Here is a 22,839-nt window from a genome sequence, read left to right as displayed (position 1 = left end):
TTAACTCAAATTTTTTGACTTTTACCAATTCTGACAAATCCTTGGCTGCTGCTGCTGCTAAGTCACTTCAGTCGTGTCCGACTCTGTGTGACCCCATAGATGGAAGCCCACCAGGCTCCCCTGTCCCTGGGATTCTCCAGGCAAGAACACTGGAGTGGGTTGCCATTTCCTTCTCCAATGTGTAAAAGTGGAAAGTGAAAAGTGAAAGTGAAGTCGCTCAGCCGCGTCCGACCCCTAGCGACCCACGGACTGCAGCCTACCAGCTCCTCCACCCATGGGATTTTCTAGGCAAGAGTACTGGAGTGGCTTGCCATTGCCTTCTCCAAAATCCTTGGCAGTATCTTTCAAATACTGTCCACATTTCCTTTTAGAGCTCTTGTTGAACACAAAATGTCTTATTCTGTTTCTATTCCTTATGTCTCCTCATGTGTCATTTATATTGCTATACATTTACTTGCTTTTTCCAAATTGTTAATTTTTCATAGTTTGCTGCTTTCTTACACTTTTATGTCTACTTTTTATCTTTTGTCATTTAAATGTATTTATTTTATGAAATCTTCAACATTACCCTCAAGTTCTTGTAGTGCTAATCATCCTGCAATTTTACCCATCAATTCTCATTCATAACAGATCATTTCCTTGTGTGTTTTATAAAAGCATCTTTGTAAATTTATTTCTTCAGTAGGAATTCTAAAGGATAGTTTTACATTTCCATTTGCTAACTCTCCCAGGGGGTCACACTGGTCTATAATCAAGTATAAATTAATTTCTTGGTTTGTATATTACTATATGACTTTAGATGGCATAAATTTGTTCTTCAAACACATGGTGTATATGTGTTTTCTGCTTACCATGGGAGCCTTTTCTTTCCCCATGAAGCACCCTAAGCCAGCTCAAGTCTCCTTGTTAATATCCTGAGCTGGGAATCTCAGATTTATTTATGTAGAGGTGTCAATTTGAGCTCCTTAGCTTGAGTGGCCCAAGGTCCAGGTGGGCATTAAAACCCAAATTTCTTGCCTTAGAGTGTATATCTGCACCAACAACCAAACTGTAGTTCTGGGGGTAGCTGCATCTTCAGCTCACCAGATGAGCTTTGCCTCAAATTTCTCTTCAGTTTTGATACCTTTCATGTTAACTGAGCTTTGTATTAAAAATATTTTTGTTACAGCTTATCTCTCTTTTCTAAGCATTTGTATTGAGAGGGTTTTTTTATTTTTCCACCTTTTCAGTCACCTATTGCTACAAAACTAGCCACGCCAAAACATTGTGGCCCCCAAACTCACAATTTATTATTTCTAATGATTCTATAAATTGACTTGGGCTCAGGTGGGCAGTTCATCTACTCTAGGTGGCATCCAGTGGGGTCTGAACATCCAAAATGCCCTCTCACTTTCTAAAATCTCTCTCCATGTGGCCGTCCGCATTCTATACCATAGCTTGAGCTTCATAGAGGGTGGCTGGATTCTAAGAGCAAGCATTCTGATAGCATAAAAAGTTACAAGGCCTCTTAAAGCCCACCATGGAAGTAGCCACACTTGGCCTGCCATGTTTCCCCAGAAAGAGAAGTTCAGATTCCATAAGCATCTTTTGTTGTGGTGGTGGTTTAGTCGCTAAGTCATGTCCAACTTTCTTGTGATATCATGGACTACAGTCCGCCAGTCTCCTCTGTCCATGGGATTCCCCAGGCAGGACTACTGGAGTGGGTTGCCATTTCCTTCTCCAGGGGATCTTCCCTACCCAGGGAAGATGAACCCAGGTCTCCTGCATTGGCAGGTGGAGTCTTTACCACTGAGCCACCTGGTAAGCCTGTAACCATATTTGCTGCTGCTGCTGCTAAGTCACTTCAGTCGTGTCCAACTCTGTGTGACCCCATAGACGTAAGCCCACCAGGCTCCCCCTTCCTTGGGATTCTCCAGGCAAGAACACTGGAGTGGGTTGCCATTTCCTTCTCCAATGTATGAAAGTGAAAAGTGAAAGTGAGGTCGCTCAGTCGTGTCTGACCCCTAGCGACCCCATGGACTGCAGCCCACCAGGCTCCTCCATCCATGGGATTTTCCAGGCAAGAGTAATTTACATGCCCTCAAATACTTGTTGAAAAATTATTTTTACATTTGCACAGCACTCTATTGATTCATTGAACTGTTCCTCTGTTGTCATTTATGATATCCCTGATTTTTAAACAAATTGTACAGCACTAAATTTTCTTGTATTATGTCTTTGAACTCTAATTTTAATCCCATTTCACTGCATTTTGTTAATTTTCTTGGAGGTATGATGCATAGAACTAAAGGTTCTTCCTGTTGAACTACCAATAACCTCTACAAACCCAGCTATATAAATGATGATGAAGTTCCTTAGGTCATACTGTTTGCTGTGACAGTTGTGTTCAGAAATGCACTATTTTTTAGAGAATAGTACTGTGTCAAAGAATTTTGTTCTGGAGGTGTCTGAACTTCCATTGATCAACTGAGTGACCCTGTACAAGTCATTTCTTCCTGGAGTTGAAGGACTGCTCTGAAGCAGTAAGGGAGGAGTCAGGATATATACTTTTGCAACAAAGTTAAACTAATTTTGAACTTTAAGTTTTGACAACTTATTCACTTCGGTAAAGGTAGGTTCAGTCACTCAGTCGTGTCCAGCTCTTTGCGAAAGGTATGTAGGTAGATTCATGTTTATGGCCAAGGGAAATGTTTTGATATTAACCACAGAAAACATACTTATTTTAGCATTTCATCTAGATAGTAATCATACAGAAAAATAATAGTGTCTGTAAGAAAAAAATCTAGACGAGAAGTCTATAGTGTGTTGGCAGTGAAAGGGAATAAGGTAAGGCAGTACTGAGGAACTTGCATTTAAATTTTTCAGGTTTAGTCTCACTTCATTACTTTTTAATGGAAACTTCTCTACCATATCATTTCAGCAGCTTAGGATAATTTTAAATACATGAATAAGGTTTAAAAAAAGAAGAAATGTTTGTAAGACCATGTTTGTATGAGTTTACATTTTTTATCAGTCCTATGCTGTATATCGGAGAAGGCAATGGCAAGCCACTCCAGTAGTATTGCCTAGAAAATCCCATGGATGGAGGAGCCTGGTAGGCTGCAGTCCGTGGGGTCGCTAAGGGTCGGACACGACTGAGCAACTTCACTTTCACTTTTCACTTTCACACATTGGAGAAGGAAATGGCAGCCCGCTCCGGTGTTCTTGCCTGGAGAATCCCAGGGATGGGGGAGCCTGGTGGGCTTCTGTCTATGGGGTCACACAGAGTCGGACACGACTGACGTGACTTAGCAGCAGCAGCAGCAGCATGCTGTATATGTATTGCACAAATACTATTATAATTTAGTTTTAAATAAAGTTTAAAATCATGACACGAAGGCAGCTGCCTGCTTTCACGTATTCTCAAACTTTAGTCTGCCACCATGCTGGAGCTTGAGTCTGGAGCAACCTGGGCTTCTGGGAGAGTACAGAAGATGCTGGGAGGTGTGAATAGAAAATTTTGCCTGCCATATTCCACCACCTTGACACTGAGCCCTGAGGGAACTTATGATGGGAAAGAACAGGGCAGTTCTTTCTTAATAGAAATAGATAAGGTGCATATCAAAGGAATAATTTCAATGAGCCCAGATTCTTGCATCTTCCCATATGTTCAGTTCAGTTCAGTCGCTCAGTCATGTCCGACTCTCCGCAACCCCATGAATCACAGCACGCCAGGCCTCCCTGTCCATCACCAATTCCTGGAGTTCACTCAAACTCATGTCCACAGAGTCAGTAATGCCATCCAGCCATCTCATTCTCTGTCGTCCCCTTCTCCTCCCACACCCAACCTTTCCCAGGATCAGAGTCTTTTCCAGTGAGTCAACTCGTCGCATGAGGTGGCCAAAGTATTGCAGTTTCAGCTTTAGCATCAGTCCTTCCAATGAACACCCAGGATTGATCTCCTTTAGAATGGACTGGTTGGATCTCCTTGCAGTACAAGGGACTCTCAAGAGTCTTCTCCAAGTGTTAAATTCATTACCTTGAGATGTGTGGTTTTCCTTAATTAACGGCAATCTTTTGATGTTTCAACTACCTGGTTTTTGTTGCAAAACTATGTATCCTGGCTCTTCCCTTGGCTCTTCAAAGCAACACCTCTGAGTTATCTGAGAGGTTGCCTCCTGGTCTTGAAGTCCTTAGAAAGTTCACTGAATAAAACACAATTTTCAACTTTAAGGTTGTACATTTTTTCTTCTAGTTGACAGTTTTGGGAACCAAATGAAGGAGCCCAGAGCAGAGTTCCTCACCTGAACTCTACCAGGGATCTCTTGGTCCACAACACCTCCTTGGGGAGTCCAGATGACTTTTGGTGAGTCACTCCTGGTTTTCAGATCTCCTATTATTAGTTAATGATGCTAAATTTTATGCAGTGGTGTTAAGCTCCTTTTTGGAGGAGCCAGTGATCCTTGAAACTTAGTTTCAAGAAGAGGTACCTGGGTTATCCTCAGTGAAGGCACTGGGAAGATTTTGTTCAGTTTAGACACTCAGGGGTTTTATTCTCAGTTGAAAGTCTGAGAAGATTTTGCTCAGTTGCAAGAACACTGAGTAGGGTTGGATTGGGTAATTAGGGGAAGACTGGCCTGTCGTTTTTCCTTGAATTGTGTACCGTAATAGAATCTGTCAGAATAAAACCAAAATCTCCTGAGAGTTTTCAGCTCTGAAGAAGGGGACATCTCTTGGCTGGCAATGGCTTTCTCAGGCAACTAAGAAACTTACAGGAGTGGTGGAGGCAAAGATGTCATGCCATGTAGCTGTCCCTATAGGAAAATCCATTCATTTTAATTAACGCTTGGTCTCCTGGGGACATGAGCTCTCGTGGTAGTCTCATACCACCAGAGGGAAAACCTGAGACATGTTAAGAGGAGCTGAAACTACTCTGGGGCAAACCCTGGAGGAGTTGAGCTCACAAGTGGTACATTGGCCCATCACTGATTGTCACTAGTAAGTCTATTTTGACAAACCAACCTCTGAATGCAGAATAAAGCTTTCAAAACAAAAAGGAATGACAGATTGCCAGCCTCCACCTAATACCCCAGACAGGTCTATGTTCCTACAGTATTTCCTTAATTGGGAATTAAAGACAGTCTCGTCCTGATAATAACTAATAATGGGGTTCTTTTATTGCATACACAGTTTTAAAAATAGCCTGCTTGATTAAAAAAATATTCCTTTCAAAATTCTGACCTTAAAGAAACAAAAGCCCCTCCAGGGGTAGTTTGCATTTCTCTTCATCTGTCTTTGAAATGTAATGTTCGACCTGATCATCTGTGTGTGTGTGTGTGTGTGTGTGTTGAGAACTTGGTCTCTGCCATCCAAAATGTATAGTGTACATATGTCAGCCAACTGAATAGACTGGGGTTCTGAGCAGTCTTTGTCTGGCCATTCCAACTCTCAGGGGCTTTTTGCCATTTTAACCTTCATTGTGTTAGCCTGCACAATGCAGGCCTTTCTTAAATTATTTTGAGGAGTAACCTTTCAGAATCTTGTTTAGGTGGCATCTTTGCACTCTCTTCTGAGGAAGGCTTTTGCCTTATTGTTTAAGTCACTATTAAGATATATCTTATGAATGGCCAGTTGATGGATCTTTAAATGGGACTTAGGAATTGGTAAACATTTAGAGCTCTCTCATTATAAAAAGCTGTTTTATTGGTACTTATTAAAAAAAGAAATTAAAGGGTAAAAAATATATATTGAATGACTGAGCTAGGAATACCATTAGTTTAAAACAAATAAGAAAAACCAGCTTGTGACTTTTGGTTAATCATATTGTGGGGTAGACTTATTTCACTGGGGAATGCTTCCCCTAGTTGGTATTATAAGACAGGGAATATAGACCTCACCCTCAGGAAATAGTGATTAAACATACTAAAGGAAACCAGTAGGGCTACCTCAGTTTTACCACATAAAGTAAAAACTGGGAGCTAATATTCAAGGACTAAATAGATTGCTGGGAGAAATATCAATAACCTCAGATATGCAGATGACACCATCCTTATGGCAGAAAGTGAAGAGGAACTCAAAAGCCTCTTGATGAAAGTGAAAGAGGAGAGTGAAAAGTTTGGCTTGAAGCTCAACATTCAGAAAACGAAGATCATGGCATCTGGTCCCATCACTTCATGGGAAATAGATGGGGAAACAGTGAAAACAGTGTCAGACTTTATTTTTTTGGGCTCCAAAATCACTGCAGATGCTGACTGCAGCCAGGAAATTAAAAGACACTTACTCCTTGGAAGGAAAGTTATGACCAACCTAGATAGCATATTAAAAAGCAGAGACATTACTTGGCCAACCAAGGTCTGTCTAGTCAAGGCTATGGTTTTTCCCATGGTCATGTATGGATGTGAGAGTTGGACTGTGAAGAAAGCTGATTGCCAAAGAATTGATGCTTTTGAACTGTGGTGCTGGAGAAGACTCTTGAGAGTCCCTTGGACTGCAAGGAGATCCAACCAGTCCATTCTAAAGGAGATCAGTCCTGGGTGTTCATTGGAAGGACTGATGCTAAAGCTGAAACTCCAATACTTTGGCCACCTCATGCGATGAGTTGACTCACTGGAAAAGACTCTGATGCTGGAAGGGATTGGGGGCAGGAGGAGACGGGGACGACAGAGAATGAGATGGCTGGATGGCATCAGCGACTAGATGGACATGAGTTTGAGTGAGCTCCGGGAGTTGGTGATGGACAAGGAGGCCTGGCGTGCTGTGATTCATGGGGTCGCAAAGAGTCGGACACGACTGAGTGACTGAACTGAACTGAACTGAATAGTAATAAAATTAGTATTTTGCTTTGGGTTTAACTTGTGCACTCAGAAAGAGGGCCTTGTTGAGTACTATGCAAGCTTTTGAAGACATGGTAAGTTAAACTCTAAAGTCCTAGAACTTAGAACATATTCTTTCTGAATGGCAAATTAAATAAGATATGGTTCGGCAAATCAATTTTTAAATGTCATTTAGGTGACAGACCAGTTCTTTGGAGAATTAAAAGCAACTGTCTTTGCCTTGCTAATTTCTACAAATTAGAAATGTAAGTACAGCCCACTATGACTTGAGACCTAGTTTACTTAGCTCAACCTGAAACCAAGGGGAAAAGGGCAAAAGTGGCCCTTTTAAACTCATTGTCACTGGATACGAGTTCCTGTGCCTGATGCATAGTGAGGCCAACCAAACCAAAACATCAGAGTTTGGAGCAAACAGCAGTTTATTACAGGGCCAAGTAAGGTGAACAGGTGGCTGGTACCACCCTGAACTACCAGATAGTCTGGGGGGAGAAGTGTTTAATAGGGAAAGTTTGGGCTGAGGGCTACAGGGTTTGTGACGTTCTTCTGATGGTTGGTGGTGAGGTAAAGGGTGGTGACCAAGGAGTCTTGTGCTCAGCCTGAAGTGGGGGCCTTAGTTCCTGCAGCAGAGCTCAAACATTTTGTTGTTACACATACTGCTTGAGGAGGAATCAGGAGCCTGCTTTATCACTGCACTATTGTTTCTTGACTGCTCCTCCTCTGTTTCTTCATTCCCCAGGAAGCAGTTGTTTGCTTCTGCTCTTTGGAACTCAGGGAAGAGTCAAGAAGACTGAAGGAAGCTTATTTCCTACAAACAAGAAAGGGACAGGGAAAGGATTTGTACCCAAAGGGCCCTACAAGGTCCTGCTTAGTTTCAAAACTGCTGGAAAGGGTCTCTCAGCCAAAATTCACTTCATAGCCTCCTTAAGGGTAAGGGCTTATCAAGAACAAAGACCAATCTTAAAGTCTTCTCCATGACTAGTGAAGCCTTATTCATCTGAGCACGCAACTTTAGTGTATTCCAACTGTTATTTATAAAGTAGTAAGTTTACATTATAATATCTGATTCATAACTAAGTTTTTAAACTGAAGCTATGAGAGCTCTAGTTTTCTCTGTGTACACATTACACATATGAGACGTCTCTACCTCTGGAAAATATTATCAAAATTAAACTTATAAAAGAGCTCTGTTTAATTTACTTTAAAGTGCTTATGAACTAAATATTTCTAAATATGAAAGAAGCAGGCCAGAATGAATTTTAGGTTCAAACAATCTAGAAAGTATTCAGTATTAAATTAATGTCTGGCATCAAGCTTAAGATTGCCGGTTTAATCAATAAAGACTTGTCTTTTATTTAACTTAAGTTTAATGAAGGTCAATATATTTATTTCTGTTACAGAGTTTGTCAACAATAAAAATTAACTTGGTATGATGAAATTCTTATAAATACACTATAAAGGAGACAAGATAAGCTTTGGGGTGAACTCTTTAGAAATAATTATGCTTTAGTAATGTCTACTTGAAAATAATCTCTCCATATATTTGGTAAGTTGAAGAATTGTGCTAAATTAAGTTAAAGAGTGGAAGCTTATTGAAGAGCTCAGTTCAGTTCAGTTCAGTCGCTCAGTCGTGTCCGACTCTCCGCGACCCCATGAATCACAGCACGCCAGGCCTCCCTGTCCATCACCAACTCCCGGAGTTCACTCAAACTCATGTCCACAGAGTCGGTGATGCCATCCAGCCATCTCATTCTCTGTCGTCCCCGTCTCCTCCCGCCCCTAACCTTTCCCAGAATCAGAGTCTTTTCCAGTGAGTCAACTCGTCGCATGAGGTGGCCAAAGTATTGCAGCTTCAGCTTTAGCTAGGTCACTCCCAAATAAGATACTGAAACATTCTCTTCCCGTTATAGAGAAGCTAAAGATATTTATTTATAACTATTCATATATATGTTTGGTGCCACACTGAGATATTTTTATAAGAAAGCACATGTTTTTAGAAATTATTATTTATATTTGTTTGCCATGCCAAACTACAGAATGCTAATGTAGTTCATAATTGCTTACTTCTTCCTGGTATACAGTAGGAAAGTAAGCTGTGTGCTGTGAACAAAAGAAGCTATGAAAGATGGAACTGTGTTTTTTTAAGGGAAAAGAAAATAATTTTGTCCCAAAGTTGGTTCTTTCTAGATGGGGAAAACATAGGGGACAAAATAATAAGCATATAGAAAGTTGGTGGAAAATAAGCCTGAGAAAAGAGTTTTGTGCATGGTCAGGACTGGTTGAATTTAGATTGAATTTAATAAGATGGATTTTGTTAAAAGTAAGCTGGTGTACGACTGGAGTTTTATTTTCTCTCTGTTAAGAGAATAAAGTTTTCTTGGAGTGTGGCATTGGTAACAGATTACGTGAGTTTCTGTGCCTTTAAGTGATCTGTTTTTAGTTTTGAAATCTTTTGTCAACTTAAGTGTTTGCTGTGATCCTATTTGACCAAGTATTTTAAAACTTTTTGATATTTTTGACAAACTTCCTACCAAGTTTTAATTAACATCTCCAGCTAACTTTAAAAGACTTCAGAGGACCCCTATGGCATCTCAGAGAAGAATATCAGACTAATTAGATTTATGGTATGTTAAATTACTTGAGAAACGTCAACCGATTAGAGGTGAACCTTAGGTTATATTTTATGGTAAATGTCATTAATACAGATATCCTAAAATGTACATGAATTCCTAAAAATCTGATATCCCCTGGTATAATATTGATCATAATTCTAGCTTTTATCTTAAAATCTTATATGTCACAGGAATATCCAAGTTTCTTATCTGTTGCATTGTAGTTTGATCTTTAACCAAGCCTTTTTAAGTCTTGCTACTTAAAGCCAATCATTGTTTTACTCTGATGCTTCTATAAAAATGAAGGTCTTCAGGAAAATTCATAGAAAGGATTTTTGACAAATAGAAGTTTCTGATCACTTTTAGATCATATCACTGAGCTGGGTAAGAAATTACAAAACTCTAATGGAAAACCTGAAGATTTCAACCAGTTCATCAGGAATTAACTGATAAATATAATTTGTAATATTATGGCTTTTGGGGAAGTATACTCTTAATTTTGTTTTCTAGAAAAAAAGCCTTTTATGCTATGGCCCTCAACAAGTTGACAAAGTATACTTTTGTAAACAAACATAAAACATCAAAATCTTCTCTCTACCTGATCCTTCTAGAATTTGGCTTCTCCAGTTAGGTCTTCTGTGGACTTGATGTACTGCACAGATTACAACTGTTCATACTGACCATTGTTTGATTCGTTCCTTTTTGTTTCCACACTGCTTATGCTTTGTATCTGTCTCTGCCGTACTGCCTGCTGTCTGTAAGACTGCCTCTTGTACTGCCCTGTGTGCAACATGTCTCCAACAAAGTCAGTGAGGGCTACAAGTCTTCAGTTAACCCACCATATGTTAGAAAAGGCAGGGGAACCAGAGATCAAACTGCCAACATCCGCTGGATCATGGAGAAAGCAAGAGAGTTCCAGAAAAACATCTATTTCTGCTTCATTGACTATGCCAAAGCCTTTGACTGTGTGGATCACAATAAACTGTGGAACATTCTGAAAGAGATGGGAATACCAGACCACCTGACCTGCCTCTTGAGGAACCTGTATCCTGGTCAGGAAGCAAGAGTCAGAACTGGACATGGAACAACAGATTGGTTCCAAATAGGAAAAGGAGTACGTCAACACTGTATATTGTCACCTTGCTTATTTAACTTATATGCAGAGTACATCATGAGGAACGCTGGGCTGGAAGAAGCACAAGCTGGAATCAAGATTGCTGGGAGAAATATCAATAACCTCAGATATGCAGATAACACCACCCTTATGGCAGAAAGTGAAGAGGAACTCAAAGGCCTCTTGATGAAAGTGAAGGAGGAGAGTGAAAAGGTTGGTTTGAAGCTCAACATTCAGAAAACGAAGATCATGGCATCTGGTCCCATCACTTCATGGGAAATAGATGGGGAAACAGTGGAAACAGTGTCAGACTTTATTTTTTTGGGCTCCAAAATCACTGCAGAAGCTGATTGTAGCCAGGAAATTAAAAGACGCTTACTCCTTGGAAGGAAAGTTATGACCAACCTAGACAACAGACTGGTTCCAAATAGGAAAAGGTGTACGTCAAGGTTGTATATTGTCACCTTGCTTATTTAACTTATATGCAGAGTACATCATGAGGAACGCTGGGCTGGAAGAAGCACAAGCTGGAATCAAGATTGCTGGGAGAAATATCAATAACCTCAGATATGCAGATGACACTACCCTTATGGCAGAAAGTGAAGAGGAACTCAAAAGCCTCTTGATGAAAGTGAAAGAGGAGAGTGAAAAGGTTGGCTTGAAGCTCACCATTCAGAAAACAAAGATCATGGCATCTGGTCCCATCACTTCATGGGAAATAGATGGAAAAACAGTGGAAACAGTGTCAGACTTTATATTTTTGGGCTCCAAAATCACTGCGGATGCTGATTGCAGCCATGAAATTAAAAGACGCTTGCTCCTTGGAAGGAAAGTTATGACCAACCTTGATAGTATATTAAAAAGCATAGACATTACTTTGCCAACCAAGGTCCGTCTAGTCAAGGCAATGGTTTTTCCCATGGTCATGTATGGATGTGAGAGTTGGACTGTGAAGAAAGCTGATCGCCGAAGAATCGATGCTTTTGAACTGTGGTGTTGGAGAAGACTCTTGAGAGTCCCTTATACTGCAAGGAGATCCAACCAGTCCATTCTAAAGGAGATCAATCCTGGATGTTCATTGGAGGGACTGATGCTAAAGCTGAAACTGCAATACTTTGGCCACCTCATGCGACGAGTTGACTCACTGGAAAAGACTCTGATGCTGGGAAAGGTTGGGGGCGGGAGGAGAAGGGGACAACGGAGAATGAGATGGCTGGATGGCATCACCGACTCTGTGGACATGAGCTTGAGTGTACTCCGGGAGTTGGTGATGGAGAGGGAGGCCTGGCGTGCTGTGATTCATGGGGTTACGGAGAGTCGGACACGACTGAGCGACTGAACTGAACTGAACTGAACTGAGATAGCATATTAAAAAGCAGAGACATTACTTTGCCAAGCTATGGTTTTCCCCGTGGTCATGTATGGATGTGAGAGTTGGACTGTGAAGAAAGCTGATCGCCGAAGAATTGATGCTTTTGAACTGTGGTGCTGGAGAAGACTCTTGAGAGTCCCTTGGACTGCAAGGAGATCCAACCAGTCCATTCTAGAGGAGATCAATCCTGGGTATTCATTGGAAGATCTGATGCTAAAACTGAAACTCCAATACTTTGGCCACCTCATGCGACGAGCTGACTCACTGGAAAAGACTCTGATGCTGGGAGGGATTGGGGGTGGGAGGAGATGGGGACGACAGAGAATGAGATGGCTGGATGGCATCACCAACTCGATGGACATGAGTTTGAGTGAGCTCTGGGAGTTGGTGATGGACAGGGAGGCCTGGCGTGCTGTGATTCATGGGGTCGCAAAGAGTTGGACACGACTGAGCGACTGAACTGAACTGATACACATAACTCTACATGAAATAATTGTAATAGTGCAACTCTAGATATGGGAAGAAGCCACAGGGGAAAACACTTCCTGGATCATAACAGACTAGTAATGCAAGCAATCCAGAGAATTTTAATTATCAACAGTTCTTAATCCAAAAAAATAACACATTGAGTGACCTATCAACAGAATATCTGTCTGGTTTAGGAATCAGCCATTCCTAGCACTGTGCCACAAAATTGCTCATGAAATGTCTCTGAAGGCTGGTCAGATTTTGACTAAGGGGAAGCACTGTGAAAGAAAAATGTTGCCTGCCATAAACTGTGGCCCCCACAGTGAGCCCTCAGGATGGAGACAAACAGACTGCCTCGTGCCAAGCCCTCAACCATTGTAGCCACCCCCAGCAGTGCCCCGAGGGGACTCAGTATGGGGAAGAACAGGATAGGGCCCTAGATGACTGAGGTGCTTAGCAAAGGAGTGATTTTAATGAGCCCAGACTCTTGCATCTTCCCATATATAGAAAAGCACTAAATTCATTAATTCGAGGTATCTGGTTTTCCTTAATTGTCAGTAATCTTTTGATATTGTGGCTACTTGATCTTTGTTGCAAAACTCCTATAAATATTGGTTGCTCCCTTACCTCTTTGGAGCAGCCCCTCAGAGCTACTCTGGGCTTGAAGTCCACAGAAAGTCATCGAGTGAGACATAATTCTCAACTTTTAGGTTGTGTCTTTTTACTTCAGTCGACAGAGGCAAGGGTGTCAACACATCTGTGTCTAGCTCCAGGTAACACACAGTTCATTTATCCCATAGGATTTTTTCACAGCTAAGTATTTTAAGCCAGGAATCAGAATAGCAAACATGCCTTCTTTCCTTTAATTCTTCTCACCAGCCTTCAAGGTACAAAAAGGGTAACAGACCACTCAGTATTCTAGATACACTTCAGTCTTGGCTGAGTGATTTAGAATGTTGGTCTAGAAAATCTCCTAGACATCATCTGGTCCCATTTATTTTCCTGTGGTATTTCCTAGGGCTCATTCAACTCAACAAACCTTTGCACAGATGCGAAGGTCCACAGTGGGGTAAGAGGACAAAACATAAGGTGGGCTTCTTTCAGCCCAAACATGCTCAAATGCCTTTTACATTCTCCAGGGCAAAGATTTAGTGTTATGCTTAAAAACAGATAAACTAAACAACTCAGCAGGTAGCTTCTGGAAAAGTAATACTTCAGAATCAGCTTGGGGTTGCTGCAATAATTTGTTCACTCCAGGAAGCCAGGGGGTGAGCTAGATGGAAAAATTGTTTTCTTGTCAAAGCTCAGAAAACCAGGGGACTGCACAATCTGGAGATGCTGTAGCTTATCTTTTTCTTTTAAAGATGGTGAGCTTCTAGGGGTAATCCTAGCTCCTTATAATATGTTATGTGGCATGAAGATTTTAAAAGCTTAGCCTGAGCCGTGCTGTGGGACTTGATAGAACTGAGAGAAATTCAACATGCCTTTTACAAACAGTTCCTATGGCTGGCCCATTTAATCAATTGGAAATCTCACCACAGAGGCAACTTACCTTAGTTAATCTTCTTGCTGACTCTCTGTTGGGTCATTTACACTGTCAACCTGACAATTCATGTCAACTGTAACCAGAAGGGAAAACAAAAAGGTTAAATGTTTGTTAAACCCAAGTCTCTTAAATATATTGCAATGGCCTATCAATCGCTACATTTCTGACTTCCTATCTTATACCTCTTTTCAATTTGTTTTCATTCATTCAAGATTTGGGGACCACTCTTGTAGCTTTTTACTGGTTGGGGAATGGGGAGGGCAGAATTGCCTCTTTACTAAACTGTAGGAGCTGTTTTCATTTCATACCAGGTTTGGGGGTTGATATTTTGTGTGTGTGTTTTACACTCCTAAGGTAAATTCAAAGGCTTTAGTAGATGTCTGAGAACATAAAGGGAAAACAAAGCCTACCAGATCCTCTGTGCAGAGAGGTGAGCGACTCCCTCTGCAGCAGCAATGCTAGGAGGCCTGCTTGGTTTGCCAGGTTCTCAAGTTTAAAATCCAAAACCAACCCCCAAAACTTGACAATGCGTGCAGTGGACACCATGAAATGGAAAAGCAAAATATCTCACCAGATCACACAGCAATGATAAAACATGTGCATTTACTTGACTGTGTGTATTATTCTACATAAGTATTTGCATACAAATAGCACACATAATTAATGTCATTGTCCAGAAGGAGCCCGGAACAGGCACAGCAGACACTCTGGAAATTTTCAAGGGTCAGTAGGTTTAATTAGATTGGTATTGCTAAAGCATCAAAGCCCGTATTATATACTGAGAGACTTAATATACGGATGAACAACGGCCAGACCATATTTGACAGTAGAATTCTGACTTCAAAACTCTGCAGCAAGCAGCTCAGAACTTGGTCAGTGACTACCAGCTTCCCTGTGTTTTGCTCCATGCTCCCAACACAGGGCCAACCAGGGAAAGCCAAATGTTCTCAAACCAACCAGCCACTTATAGTTAACCCATCTGGCTTCCCTTTGCCAACAACCTCCTGGCAAGGGTCTTTGAAATCTTCCCTTTTGTTAGATAGTAGTTCCCTACTTCCCTCCTGCCTTTGAGTTGGCCAAACATAAGCGATAATAGCTGACACCCATGCTCTGGATATGTAACCTGTTTGTTCTCATTTGGGTCATCTTCATTTGTTTGAACAAAATCAATCATCCAGATCTCTTTTACTTGAACACAAAAACCTGATTCAGGTAAAACTGTGGCAGGTGCTGGATTTCACATTCCAAAGAGACTTGAAAGAGGGAGTGGCTGGTTGGCAGCCCACCCAACTCTCAAGGAGGAAGGTTTTTAAAGCAGGTATCTTTGTTCCTTCTGCAAACACTCCTTGCTTTCTCACCACATGTGAGCCCACTCTTTACCCCAGGTGTAAACTTCCCAGATACAGCAAGGGTACTCATAAAAACGAATAATGTGTGCACTTCCCATCCTGGCCTACAGAGTTATTGTAAGGTTGAACATCTCAGTGTGAACTGTGCATAATAAAACCTAGGAGAGTGTTGCTTATCTGTTCCTTCCTGCAACTCAAGGGTCTGTAGTTCGAAAATCTATTAATAAGTGTTAATAGGAAAAGCATTTGATAAGCAATGTTAACTATGTTTTTTTCATAGCTGAGACTTTGTGCTCAGTCAACTCTATAGTGAAGACTGAACCTTAGTATTTAACACATTTATGTCCCTTTTATTCAGTGAGAATTACATAACCTTGGTATTTTTCAGAACATGATTTGTAGAGACCTAGTTAAAAATCATGTTTACAGTGTCACAACCTGGCTGGGAGAGTTTCACTCAGCTGAGTATGACCAACATGGAGTGACTTTTAATGGAAGAAATCTGGGGTTTAAAAATATTATTTTCCTAGATAATGCACGTGCATGGTCAGTCGCTTCAGTCGTGTCCGATTCTTTGTGGCCCTATGGACTGTAGTCTGCCAGGCTTCTCTGTCCTCCAGAGATCCTTCAGACAAGAATGCTGGAGTGGGTTGCCATGCCCTCCTCCAGGGAAGGGTTTAAAAAACAATCAGTTTACACTGAGTCAAAGATAGGTTCAAAGGTGTTTAGTAGAACATGGGGAATATAGCCAATATTTTGCGATAACTATAAATGGAAAGTAACCCTTAAAATTGGATAATTAAAAAAAATTAAATTAAAAATCAGTTGGTGCAAAACAGCTTATAATTAAGGGAGTCAACTAGGGTGAGGGCATGCCTATAGCAGGGTGGAATGCATGGTATAGCAAACTGTTTAAAACTACCAAGTATCTCATTGTGGTTTTTATTTGCATTTCTCTGATTATGAGGGATGTTGAGCATTTTTTCATGTGTTTGTTAGCCATCTTTATGTCTTCTTTGGAGAAATGTCTGTTTAGTTCTTTGGCCCATTTTTTGATTGGGTCATTTATTTTTCTGGAATTGAGCTGCAGGAGCTGCTTGTATATTTTGGAGATTAATCCTTTATCAGTTGCAAAACCATAATGAGATACCATTTCACACCAGTCAGAATGGCTGCTATCCAAAAGTCTACATGCAATAAATGCTGGAGAGGGTGTGGAGAGGAGGGAACCCTCTTACACTGTTGGTGGGAATGCAAACTAGTACAGCCACTATGGAGAACAGTATGGAGATTCCTCAAAAAACTGGAAATAGAACTGCCATATGATCCAGCAATCGCACTCCTGGGCATACACACCAAGGAAACCAGAATTGAAAGAGACACATGTACTCCAATGTTCATGAAGCACTGTTTATAATAGCCAGGACATGGAAGAAACCTAGATGGCCATCTGCAGACGAATGGATAAGAAAACTTTGGTAAATATACACAATGGAGTATTACTCAGCCATTAAAAAGAATGCATTTGAACCAGTTCTAATGAGGTGGATGAAACTAGAGCCTATTATACAGAGTGAAGTAAGCCAGAAATAAAAACACCAATACAGTATACTAACGCATATATATGGAATTTAGAAAGATGCAAATGATAACCCTGTATATGAGACAGCAAAAGAGACACAGATGTATAGAACAGTCTTTGGGACTCTGTGGGAGAGGGTGAGGGTGGGATGGTTTGGGAGAATGGCATTGAAACATGTATATTATCATATGTGAAACGAATCGCCAGTTCAGGGTCGATGCATGTTACAGGATGCTCGGGGCTGGTATGTGGGGATGACCCAGAGAGAGGATACGGGGAGGAGGGAGGTGGGAGGGGGGTTCGGGAGGGGGAACTCATGTACACCCGGGGCGAATTCATGTCAATGTATGGCAAAACCAACCAATATAATATTGTAAAATAATTAGCCTCCAATAAAAATAAAAATAAAATAAAAACTTAAAAAAATAAAACTACCAAGTAACTTCTAACAGTGGCTGAAATTTTCTCAAGGTCATTATCAACCCAAACTGCAAGATTTTATATATACATGTTGATAACTGACCAACAATTCTGGCTCTCCTAAGCTCTGTGGGCAAATGGAATTGAATATTTTGAAATCATGTGTGCCTAAATAGCTATTTTTTCTAATGCAAATGATGATATCTCAGGGGGTTTCCAGTGTCATTGTGCAGGGACATGGTGATAATATTCCTGAGGCTCACAATCTTTAGATGCCTTCAAAGTGAGACATGACTAAAGAAAGGTTTTTGGAAATTGATCAAGTACTTTTAAAGACTCACTATGTTTCTGGCCAAGCAATGTGATGTGATACGGTGAGGTGGAGTCATGAAATTTTAAGAATATCCCAGATTCAGGCCAGGGCTCCTCTAAATGCTGAGTAGTTCCATAGAGTTCACCAGCTAGAACTCAGTTTAGCCTTGGCATGACCCACTGTTCCCTTGGTACCATGAAGTAAGATTAAACTGAGGCACATGCTATTTTTTTAAAAAAAGGGCTGTCAATTTTGTCAATTCACAATAGAAAGCGGTTTTTGAACTTTAGTCTGTTCAAACCGAACATGTTGATTCATTGAATAGTTCCTTTAATCCTAGATTACACAGAGAAAATGTGCCAGGTTTGTAGTTTTGGTGACTCAAATAGCTCAGAAACTTACCATCAGGACTTGTGGAGCTCTCTCTGTCACCAGAGCCTTCGCTTTTCACAGGAACTCTAGGTGTGTTCCCGCCTTGAGCTGAAGAAGAAGATAGTCCTTGATTAATAGAGAATTAGGATGTCCTGACTGCCAATAGTTCTGTCACCCTCCATTGCACTCTTAAATTTAAAAATACTCCTGGGATTGAATTTTTTTTGCAGAATAGGTTAAAGGAGGAAACAGTAGGCTGAGTTGCTTGAATGCTTCAGTGCTGTCATATTCTAAATTCTCTTTGATTTGTGAAATAATCACATACATACATGTACAATGTCTCAAATGAGAAAGCAGGGAACCTTGGTTTAATCAGAACCCACAATTTGAATTTAGGGCAACTTATGTGTGAGTTTATGTGGCTTTAACTTTGAAGAGAGTAAAAACAGAAAATCTGTTTTGCCTTAGGCATGCCTGAAAGCTGAAAGATTCATTCTCCTGGCAGTGAGGTATTTTTGTTTAAACACAAATGAATGTCTCAGTTGTTCCCCTAGAAGACATCCTTGGATGCTGCCATTTTGGACTACTGAGAATCCAGTCTTTAGTTAATTTCTGTTGTAATTTTTCCCTACTCACACAACTTCCTAAGACTTTTCCTCCATTCACTGTGGCTGAAGCTATATAAAATGCTTATGTGTAGTTGTAAGGACACTGTTTTTCTTTTTCTTTTCATGATCTTATATTTGTACATATTGAAAATTGATCACTATAATAAGTCTAGTTAACATCCATTTTTATTTTTGTGAGAAAATTTACAGATAGTTAAAAGGACAATAATCGCTTGCTTCTTAGATATCTATTATGTTTTCACAGCTTGAAGAGCCAGGGCATTTGAAAATACAAATAAAGTACTGGAAAAACCCATAACTTCAAAGTTTTTATTATTTCTGTACTTAAAAATAGAATATTAAAATGAGTTTCATTACATGAATACCTATTGAGTCCAGAGTATGTTCAATCTGATCTTCCTGTTAGTGAAGAGTCAAGGCTAGGAAAGATCCAGTGTATAATCTTTTCAAAGGCAGATACCTTCAACTTGCACTTTTGGTAATGATTTACTGAAGCTGAGAATCAAGAAGTAAGGTAACTAATCTTAGCCTGGGTGGATAGAAGGTAGGAAGGTCAGTACTTAACAGTGAAGAAAGTCATTTTATATTTGAAGACTGAAGTGCAGGCTCATTTAAGTGCAGATACCAAACAAGCTTTGCATCTAATGCTGAGGAAGAAAACTGAGAATTAGACATGTGGGAATTTGGGAGATGTCTTCTATCTCTGGCTTGGGAAGATCACCTGGAGAAGGGAAAGGCAACCCACTCCAATATTCTCGTCTGGGAAATCCCATGGATGGAGGAGCCTGGTGGGCTACAGCCAATGGGGCTGCAGAGTCAGATACAAGCGAGTGCCTAACACTTTCACTTTTCAATACAGAATAATGTCATATCATTGATTGCATGAGAATAGATGAGAAAAGTCAGGAATAGGGTAACATAAGAAAAAATAACCCCTGGACAGCCAAGTCCTACAAGGACAACATTAAAGTGACTGTGTCCATGAGTTTTTTTCACTAGTTCCTGAAGATGAGGTTGGGAAAGTGAAAACAAAACTTGAAACTTCCAACTGGACTTAACATCATATTTTTTCTCACTGTCAGTTCTAGAAAATAGACAATGTTTCAATTGCTCATCAATATATTCCTTAAAGACACAATTACAGAAGAAACCACTGATGGATATTTGTCTAAGCCCGAGAGCAGGGAATCTTTGAAAGTATCCCTCAAAAGAGAAGAAATAAAAAACGGAATGTTTGACTTTATATAAACACAGACTTTGGGGTGGGAAAAAATACCATAAGAGATGTTTTGAAAAAGAAATATAAATTGAAAAATATTTATACCTTTTATCATAGACAATGGGCTTATATCTTTGATATATAAAGTACTTCTAAAAAATAGAGGTAAATATTAACAATTGGATAGAATATGGAGCAAGAAATCTAACAGGAAGTTAGTTAAAAATAAGAATGGCCTGCAGTTATGTGAAAATGTGATTCACTTTGTTACTAATGAAAAAAAAATGCAAGTTAAGATTACACTAAGAAAAAGATTTCTTCCTAAAGTAACTATCATAAGATAGGGTAATACTCCCATCAAAAATAGATAGAGACATTGAACAGATTTGAGAAATTATTTTAAGGCACTAGAGAGCCATTAAAGGAGCTTGAGGAGGTGAAAAATGGTGAACTTGACATTCCACAAGTACAAAGAAGTTTAACAGAACTTCCAGATGTTTTTAAGTGAAGTTTTGGGGGGAGAGGGGCAAAACTTGGAGGCCAGGGCCCACCAAAGAAGAGGTGCTCTGATGAGTACCTCAAGTTTTCTTTGGGATTCCCCTGAAAGGTCATACTCTGGGGGCAATTAAATTGAAATAGACCAGCTCTTAAAAAAATCTGAAGACCAACTTTTAATCAACTTAATCTCTGACTAGACTTCAGTGCTCTGCTCAATCCTACCAGCCTTTAAGAAGCAAACGTAATCCTCTCTGGAAGAAGATAAAGTCATCCAGAGGCTCAAGTCATCACTACAGTTTTTCACACATAGTGTCTAGCATTCAATAAAAAATACCAGTCATTCCAGAAGAACATGTATGGATCACTGAAAACCAAGACAATAAAACAATATATAGACATGTTAGAGATATTACTTGTAGATACAACTTTAAAATATGGTTAATGTGTTTAAGAATTGATTGACAAGAGGGTAAATTCTCATGGCAAAGAAGTTTATCAGATAACTGGACTAAACACTGTATTAAAAAAGTCAGATGTAAATTCTGGAACTGAAAAATATATAATAATTGAAGTTTAGAATTCAATAGGTAGATGTGGCAGTAATAAGACACAGTTGAAGAAAGAATTCATAAATTGAAAGCTAATTTAGAAGAAAATATAAAGAATGTTAAAGATGAAAGAATATAAAGCTGAAAAATACAGAAAAGAATTATTATGATCCCCAAACAAAATTAATGCAAAGCAAACCTCATTCAAGTCAATCATTATAAAACTGCAGAAAATCATGGTTAAAGAAAAACTATAAAATTATTTAGTGAGTAAAGAAGGATTCACTTCCAAATAGTAACAATAGGAATTATAGATGACATCTCAATAAAAATCATGGAATCCAATGTAATGATATCTTTAAAGTGCTTGAAGAAAATAATATTAATGTAAAATTTCATACCTAACAATAGCTTCATTTAGACTTCATTTTGAAAATATTTTCAGGGTTAAAATAGTAGACCTACACTGAAGGATTTTTGCTATACTAAAAAGAAAAATTCTAGGTAGATTATAAAACTACATTTGAAAGGTAACATGGAAAAAGACCTTCACATCATTAAGCAAAAATTTCTTACACAGGAAAAACAAAACATTAACCATTAGGAAAAAGACTAGTAATCAGGAAAATATTTAAATTAGCAGCTTTAGTTTATCAAAATACAGCATTAAGACTGTAAAATAAACCAGAGTAGAAGAAATTTTCCATAGATGTACACACACACACACATATAACACAAAAGTCCTTGTATGTATGTATGTGTGTGTGCATATATATATAACTCAGTTACAATGGACTCATATATAAAACAATATAAAAGACAAGGAACCCAACAGAAAATGAGCAAGACACAGACAGACACGTCATAAAAGAGGATATCTTACCTGGTCACTTAATTTCTTGAATGACTTTTATCAAACCACAGTATTTAAAAGCCTCAGCCTTTTCACTATAAACATAACTACAAAATGTTCTAACTCCTTGGACACTGTCAGAACTTCTCAAAATACAACATAATTGTTATATTTTATAAGATATTATTACTATAGAAGGAAGTTAATTGACCTAACACTATTTAAACATTACTTATTTGACCTTCTCCTTGGGGTCACTGTTATGGCATCTGGAAGTACCCGTGGCTGATTCTTCCAGGGAATCTCTTTCAATGTCATGACTATTAATGGTAATAACCCTAATGATATTACTATAGAGAAACCTCTCTGACATCACAGAGAACTTTCTAGCTAACAGGATGCTAGTCAATTTAATAATGCTCAATGAAAATAAAGGAGCATACGAAACACTTCTAAGAGCTGGGTGAGAGAGGAAAAAAGTTGAAGAAAGCAAAACCCAAAAGGCCAATCAGACAGTAAAATATTTAAGTTGCTGGCCTTATGGTTTTGTCTTTTCAAATTCATTGTTTTAAAATATAGTATATTTGTCTGAGAATTCTCAGGTTATGCCACCATATTGGCACAGATCAGCATGAAATGTAATGGCATGTTTCAGATCTGTGACAGAGAGATAAGAAAAATCATAGTTGTGGCTCTATACATTGCCATGTTGTTGAGCAGAGGTCTCTTAGATCTGCTTTTGAAGATCCTAATGGTATGACTGGTAGACATCATTCATTTATTTATCATGAGTGTACATGACCCATGTGCATGTGCATGAATGTATGACTATGCAAGCTTCTGTGGCATGCTCATGTGACTATGCAAGTGCATATGTGAGTGCAAATGCGTGTGTGTGGTGTTATTTGGAAGGAGAGAAAGAAGAATGGCAGATACTTATTTCGCTCATGTATGTGGAACTGTTATTATCCTGAGGGCTTCTCTCCTGCTGGGCAATGCATCTGAGTGCCCCAGAGAAATGATTCCATTTCACACAGACAACAGAATCTGATCAAAACAAAAATTGTCTCTACAGCCTATTTATTTCAGTTTGTCTGTCCCTCCCCTCATTTTGATTGCTGCTGCTTGGAACACA

General features: G+C 39.5%; 1 protein-coding gene across 1 annotated transcript in view; it reads right to left on the bottom strand.

Moving 5' to 3' along the window:
* Window positions 1–22,839, bottom strand: part of LOC129556406 (ADP-ribose glycohydrolase MACROD2-like) — a 1,168,845-nt gene that overhangs the window by 5,219 nt on the left and 1,140,787 nt on the right. Inside the window, exons 12-13 of the mRNA XM_088844309.1 lie at window positions 17,988–18,065; window positions 13,928–13,994 (exon numbers count right to left, since the gene is read on the bottom strand). Coding sequence (XP_088700435.1) covers window positions 13,933–13,994; window positions 17,988–18,065 — 140 coding nt within the window. The 3' untranslated portion in view covers window positions 13,928–13,932. The remainder of the gene's footprint in view (window positions 1–13,927; window positions 13,995–17,987; window positions 18,066–22,839) is intronic.

Source organism: Moschus berezovskii, chromosome 15, assembly GCF_049115385.1.
Source record: "Moschus berezovskii isolate FMDL1 chromosome 15, NW_MosBer_1.0, whole genome shotgun sequence".
NCBI lineage: Eukaryota > Metazoa > Chordata > Mammalia > Artiodactyla > Moschidae > Moschus > Moschus berezovskii.
This window is presented reverse-complemented; position numbering and strand designations above follow the sequence as displayed.